This window comes from Montipora foliosa, chromosome 1 (genome assembly GCF_036669935.1).
Source record: "Montipora foliosa isolate CH-2021 chromosome 1, ASM3666993v2, whole genome shotgun sequence".
Classification (NCBI taxonomy): Eukaryota; Metazoa; Cnidaria; class Anthozoa; order Scleractinia; family Acroporidae; genus Montipora; species Montipora foliosa.
Window position 1 is genome coordinate 15,500,185 of NC_090869.1, and position 7,500 is coordinate 15,507,684.

General features: G+C 40.4%; 1 protein-coding gene across 1 annotated transcript in view; it reads left to right on the forward strand.

Annotated features, from left to right (window-relative positions):
* Positions 1 to 4,051, forward strand: part of LOC138010181 (uncharacterized) — a 9,616-nt gene extending 5,565 nt beyond the window's left edge. The window contains exons 2-3 of the mRNA XM_068857125.1: positions 13 to 108; positions 2,390 to 4,051. Coding sequence (XP_068713226.1) covers positions 13 to 108; positions 2,390 to 3,260 — 967 coding nt within the window. The 3' untranslated portion in view covers positions 3,261 to 4,051. The remainder of the gene's footprint in view (positions 1 to 12; positions 109 to 2,389) is intronic.
* The last annotated feature ends 3,449 nt before the right edge of the window (positions 4,052 to 7,500 follow it).

Below are 7,500 nucleotides of genomic sequence, written 5' to 3' on the forward strand. Positions count from 1 at the left end.
TTTTCTTTCTAGCACCAACGATTGTGTCCTCTTCTCAAAGTCAGGTAGCCAGTTTTCTCGCCGGCTTTGTAAAGTTTATGAGGAAAAATCTTCGGTTGTCCGAAAATTGTGAGTATCATCTTTATTTACTTTATTGTAACTATACTGGGTACAACTATTTATTGTTCCAATAGCTTTAGTAGTTTAATTTCAGTGATATGACCAACGCAGTGTGCGTCTTAAAGCCGTGTACAATAAGTCCTTGTAAAAGTCGAAAAGTTAGTTTTTTCGCGAAAACACTACCCTTTGAGTTCGTTTCCGCGAAAATTTGTCTTAACATGATGTCACGCGTGAGAAGATATGACTACGCGCGCGTCCGCGCGCGTTAAACGAATGGGTAAAATATTTGCATTGTCACGATTCTTGAAAACGGCACAGAGAAGTTAAGCACCCAGATTGAATCATTGTGTTTTCACTTTCTAAAGTTCTTCCGTATTTAGATTGTTTCCATTTCTAATTTTGGTTTGAGGTTGGTATTGACACGCATTTACTGGTTCCGCAAGTATCATATATTTACGCCTTCGAGCGTTTATACATTTGGTTAATAACCATTTCAGGAATAAAGTTATATTAGCTTTTGATTTCGAAAGAAACACTTAATTCATTTGCCTAGTGAAAATAATCTATGATGTGAAGCCCAGTACGAGAATCTGGTATTATTTAGACTTGAGTACGGAGGAAGTGCACGTTTGTGTATGCGTGTAAGATCGCCTTTAAATTACCACATTATAAAGTTTGGGAAACTCTCAGACTTTATGGAAAGTAGGAACTTCCGAAACACTCGAGTCACTTAAAGCCTCGATAATGTTTTTAATTCTCCGCTTAGTGTTGTATCAATATCAATACATTTTGCCGAGATGTCGCGACTTTATTGGTCTTCTTCTTTTCTAATCCCGGCTAAAACCTTGAAGCTCAGTTTCCTTTCTTGGTTATTTTCAGAAATTAAAAGGATAAAATGGTAACACGAATACCGCATTCAATAATTGTGGAGTCTATGAAACCACGATGCAATATTAAGGGGGGCACCCAACGAGAATATAGTTCCATACACTGAAACATAGCATTGTTAAACGTATTTTAGTATTTACACGGCACATATAGGCACATTTTTATCCCCTAAAATGTTTTCATCTGTTCGGATATCCTAGCTGAAAGTCTTGTGATCCGAAAATTATAGGGATCAGAACTTACCTTTTCAAAAATTTCAGCCAGAAAAAAGGCTCCCGAAAATTCTAGGTGATTTTTTTAGGGTCAAAAACCGTTAAAAACGGGCTACAATACCAATTTTTAGATGTTCGAAAATCCTAGGACAGGCAGGCAAGCAAGGAATTTTAAAACAAATGTTCCGAAAATTCTAGATCTCAAATCGTCCGAAAATAGACGTTGGGTGCCCCTGATATTAATACGAATATTTAGACGAATATTTAGATATTCCTGTTGCCAGCTATGCGTGGATGTTTGACTTCCCGTGGCGCTGAAGTCTTAAACGGATGTTCAACTTATTCTTCTTCTTCTGAGTGCTTACCCACTAAACGTTGTTAACTGAACCGTATAATTTAAATTGAAACATCCAGATTCGGTGATGGTTAAACGACTGAAGACTGCCTGGTTAGCCTGCGGATTCAGCCTCCTTTCATCGCTCACCGCCACTCCGAAAACCGGAAAGCGACGGAGTAGCGGTGAGCATCATATTTTAGTGAAGGGCGGCTGTATTCACAGGCTACTTCCAGGTTGTCTTGGTATGACAAACTCCTTCGTTATAAAGCTTTACTGCTCTCTTTATTTTGATCGAACGCAGAATAAACGAGCGAACACTTTTTTTTCGTAAGTTATTGACTAACCTTGTCCCACAATTTCTAACTTTGATGTCAAGTTTGTCCTTTTATTGGACGACCGAGAAATCTAAAAGCCGCGGAAACGATGCAATTTTAGTTGCGTGGCCTAATTACTGTAATTAGACATCATTTACATTTTTATCCCCAAGCTTTTTTCACAATTCTTTTGTATACAAGTTTTATAACATTTTTCGCACCCTTTTCGTATATATTTCCATTCATCCTCAACTTTTTCATTCGTTAATGGCTATTGACGAATAGCCGAAAACTTATGTTTTAATCTTTTAACCAGAGAAAGGTTTTTTCCACTTTTTAAATAGTAATAATTTATTTTACTGTCCTTCTGCGTCGTCTTGGGCTGTACATGTGTAGCCGCGAGAAGAATTAACAGCGACGCACCCCAAATAATACGCCATTCTTCTCGCCACTACTGCAAACAAAACAACTTGCGCGCGTCTTTAGATGTCGCCCACAACCTACATCCTGAACAGAAACATTTTTTTTTCTACCCGCAGGTGCAGGGACCTGACTTTTTCTTTTCTTCTCTTCTGTTGTGGCTTATACTGCATTTCTTCCAAGATCACCTTTGACGAACCTCTTCGCGATACGTCTTCAAGTTTCCTCTTCATCTTCTGCGTTTATCTTGGAAACTACATGTTCAAGTTTTGCCAGGATTTATTGTTGAAAAGCAAGCTCCCTTTGTTCAAGATCCAGCTGCTTCATCATTTTGTAACAGCGTCAACATTTAGTGTATTAGTGTCCTACCGACAAAACGCGATTTTGGGAGTCATTAGCCTTCTCTTCGAAGGGAGTGTTTTCCTCTTCGATTCATGCTCCTTAATTCGTTTGCTTGGCGGAAATAAAAACGGTCTTCTTTTCTTGTGTATTTCTATTTTTAGATTTGTTGTTACTATTTTAGTCAGAGCCATAAGTCCAGTTGTCTTACTGAGCCTGACGCTATCAAGGAACAGCCCTCTGTCACTAGGGTACGTTCCACTTGGATTTTTTTTCATGAACGTTGTGTTTTTCTCCATGATCAACGGATGGCACATAAAGGCCTCTTTTGAAAGCTTAAAGAAACGTTTACTGGCGTGGCGTCTTTCGTATTACTACAGTCGACCAGAAGAGAACCGCGATAATAGCTTTTCTAACGGCACAGAACTCAACAACGTGGTGTCTCCCGCTCAGGCAATCGCCCGAACAGCATTACCCATCATAATTCCAACAGACACGAATTTCAGACTTAGCTCGCCGGTGTCGAATGTCAATATGAACAGTGAAGAGATATCAAACATTGCTGTGTCACGGAGGGAAAGAACTGTGCCTCATATTAGTGCTCTTATTGATGACACTTTTGTGACAGATGGACCAATAGAACAGGTTTAACGAGATCGACCTGGTTACATTAGGCGCTGCGACGTACTGGCGAAGCATTTCTCCCAAAGGTGTGGATAATCCGGCTGTCAGGAAAGCTTTCTTCCCTCATTTTGGAACATAAACAACTTCCTTAAGGCTGAAGAGCGAACTCTGGAAAATCCTCGAAGAATACAATATTAACCGTGACACGTTCATCACTGAGTCTTATTGAAGGATGGACTTTCGCCGGACGACGGTTGTTTGGGAGTATCAATCAATAGAACAAATTATGTGAGATAACTGACACACAGAGCTGAAAATGTCAACGTAATGCAAATAAATAACATTATTTTATAAACAGAGCGGTTTTATTTGAGTGTCGTAAAAGCAATAGTCTAACTCTGACTAATCCAGTGCGACGAACCAATCGAAATTCCAAGTGACTACATGTAATTTGCTCGAAACGCGGTGAAATGTGCAACTAAACGTCACGCTTGGCCTGGTTTTCTCAGCTCCCTCATTGGTTGAAGAAGCAACGCGAGATTTTTTCGTTTTGATCACCAATCGCAGCAAAACCAAACCAATAATGCCTGTGCAATTGCTTTCGACACTCAAAATAAAAACCACAGTATTAAATGTACCACGCGTTTTTGGCATGGATTAACGAAAGAAGAAGATATTAAAAGCTCGCGTTGTATTTTACGAAGAAAGATGTAATGTCGCATACGGCATTTTCAACAGTAGGCAGATATATTTATTTTATATTGTAAGTTCTGTTGACAAAACTGTGGCCTATTTGACAAACATTAAATTAATGAACATATTTGACAACGACTTTCTTTTCAGAGTCTAGGGTCCAGCAACGATAAATAGCCTGAATTACAGCTCTATTTTACGCGTCTCATTCGCTCAGAAACCCTTGGCTAGAGGCAAATTCATGAGCGGCGAAGCCGCGCGGCGAATGGGGAGCAAATTCACCACCACGCTCCCCATTTTGTCTCCGCCATCAGCTACGCAGGCTAAGAAACCTCCAAGCTAACGCAGCCAGATTGACCTCGTGTAGGCAGAGGTAGACCACAACGCCGGGAACTCTATACCCTACTCCATATGACTAACGTCCCAAAGAGTTAACAGCGAACGCGAGGCGAGGTAAATGTAGGCCGGAATAATAAGCGCGAATTCGTCTCGGTTTTTATTTAGCTATATTTACCTCGCCTTCGGCATAGTTAACTATGCCTTCGGCGAATAATTGCTAAATACAAGGGTATACATATATCTCATTAGATGTTTTGGTGTGTAGTATCGCGGAGTATTTGTACGAATTGTGCTGTATTTTGACGAGCCCGCTAGGGCCAGTCAAAATACAAACAACTAGTAGAAATACTCAGCGATACTACAAATCAAACTATCTAATAAGCTATTTATTATCCAACTTTTTTTTGCACTAAATTCTTAGCAAATGAATAGTAAACAACCGAGAACGCGTGAGAAATTTTTGCGTGCGGGGTAACGTCAGCAACTAAACTAATCAAACCGGTTCTCCACTGTACAATAACCACGTGTACAAATGACTAACTGTACAATATCGTGGAATATTTGTACTCGTTTCGTGCGTTTTTTGTACAATAACTAAAACAGCTGGATAATAATTGGGTATATTTAACAGCTATTCCGTGATGAGCGCGCGTTGGGTATGATATGGTAAGTAGTTGCGAATTGTCAATAAGGACGTTCGCGCTAATTGTTTGTGCGCAACGTTACTGCGCAGGTAACGCGACTGTAATATGTCACGCAGCCCTGTCACGCATTACTTCGAGTATTAGTGAAGCTGAGGTTTTAAAACCTTTGCAGAAACCGTGGACGATAAGTTGGATCAGAGAAGAAATTGATTAAAAATATTTAGGAAAGTCAAGTAGACTACTGCACGACTGATGTTCGCCTTGTTTTATCACTGGTGCACTAGTCTACGTCTACTTGACTTTCATAAATATTTTTCAAGCATTAGTTAAAATAACATGGCGACAAAAACGCCGGGGAAAAAATTCCAGGCAAAAGAATGGCACATTTATTTCCGAATCATCATGAAACGTTAAAGAGAAGTGAGCGGGAGGATGGAAAAGCTCTGGAAAAGGAAGCTGCTGATCGAGTAGTGGCTGAAAGTTTGGAAAACTCGAAGACGAACCGTTGCGTAAATTTAATGGGGCTGTTTTTTTAAATGTTTTTATTACCCTACGAACTTAAGTTCAAAATGAATGCATGTTTTTGAAGTTCTTTTCCTTTACTTTCGTGAAAATAGAGCAGTATTTTCGTCCTCGTCCGCTTGAATAGTGCGGACCTGCATGGAAACAGCCAGCGATTATATTTCACAAAAACCACACTCCAGAAGACGAGCATAACGGCAATGGAGAGATATTATACAAAACACCAACCAAATGAAGATGACGACTGCTTAAAACTTCGTTGCTATGCTCGAGAAAGTTTTTTTGGGTGAAAACCTTTCATCCACTCTATTGGGTTCCAGTCCTTCCCCGACAGGTCACGCAAAAACGTGGCAATCGAGAATTTCCAAGAGCTTTGCAAAATTACATCGATTTTACTCGTTTAGATCATCGGTGAACCCTATTTTTTAAATCATGAATCACTTACTTTACTTACTATCTACAAAATACGATGAAATGAAAAAATTCCCACCGTAAGAAGTGATCTTTTTTTAACATTTTCTTTCCTCGTGCCATTCCGGTAGTGGTTGCAACGGATAGAGCTTACGAAAACGCTCGTCGAGGATGAACTCTACTGTTTACGACATCCCTAGCGGCATGCAATTATCTAAAAATCTCACCCGTAAAAAAATATGCACAGAAACCTTCACTCTAACCGTTTATTTTTATGATTTTCGATGGATGAGCAGATCAGGCTACATCTCGCTATTATGACAGATTTCTCGAAATTAAGGCATTTTTCCACTGCCATTTTCTCCGAAACAAAGTCGGTGACCCCCAATTTTTTTTTTCATTTTTGGAGTAAGTACTTTATGGCCTAACTCTAGGCGAGAAATGAAGAAAATCTCACCGTAGGAAGATTTTGGCGCGAACGTCCTTAAACCGACAGGCTTTTCGACCGTTTGTTTTTGTTATGGAAATTTGCATTGCTTATCACAGCGATTTGATTGGATAAATTTCAGCTTTGGCTAGATTTTCATATATGAAAATTGTTCTACGGCACGCAAAGCCTGTCGGTTGAAGATGGGCCTTTAAATTGGAACAGAAACCCATAAGGGTTGAAACGTGTAACGCGCGTTCACAGCTTCCGAATATTCAGTGCGAACTGATTGGTTGAATGTTTCAGTGCTAAGTACCATATTTGGAAACCCCTCGCTCTTGTTGTTCCAAACATGGTACTTAGCAAATTGAATATTCAGAAGCTTGTTTCCCAGCACACAAGGGGCCGTTACACGTTTCAAACCTTATGGGTTTCTGATTGGAAATTAAGCCAAACACTTGAGAACACTTGACGCAATCAGTTTCCCTATTAGGTCATACGATAGCGAGATTAGGTCATAACCGAGATTGAGTGAACCAATCAGAATGCTGGAAACGCAAGAAAAGGGGAATATATGGGTACACATCGGTACACATGGGTATCTATAGGTGTACAGGTGTATTCCTTCATAATTCTGGATACAATGCAAAAAGGGATACATGAAGTACCTAGGCTTCTATCGATTCACGGTAATAGCCACAGTTTGGCCATTCGGAGGTTCTTTTCGAATTACGCGCCTGGGAATCCGCTCGCTTCAAAGGGGCGCTCTTGTCACCTAAACTTTTCTCAGTACTATAGCCAATACGTGGAAAACGCTGAAAATTTACAATTTGTACCTGCTAGAAGTAAAAACTTCAACTGACCGCTTGGCTCACCTGGAGGTCGTTGGTTGATCTCCGGCCGATAAACACACTGGGCCTGAAGACAATTGAGCAAGCAGGGCCATCTTTTTTTATTTCACTTCTAACCGACGCCCGCGGTGTTTGAGACCCGTTGCTTCAGTCATTGAAAGTTCAACGTACGAGTCCGTACGCGTTCGTTTCAACGATTCTAGAGCAGAAGGAAGACTGCTCGCAGTCTAAGCCCTGATCAGACGCCGTACTTCACATCAGCCGAATCGTTTTAATTGAATTAAGTTCCTGTAAAGTACGGCGTCTGAATCAATTCAAAACGACCGGTCTAAGCAATTTTTCCCACCTTGCTTAGCCGGGAATCACGGCTGTGGAGCGAC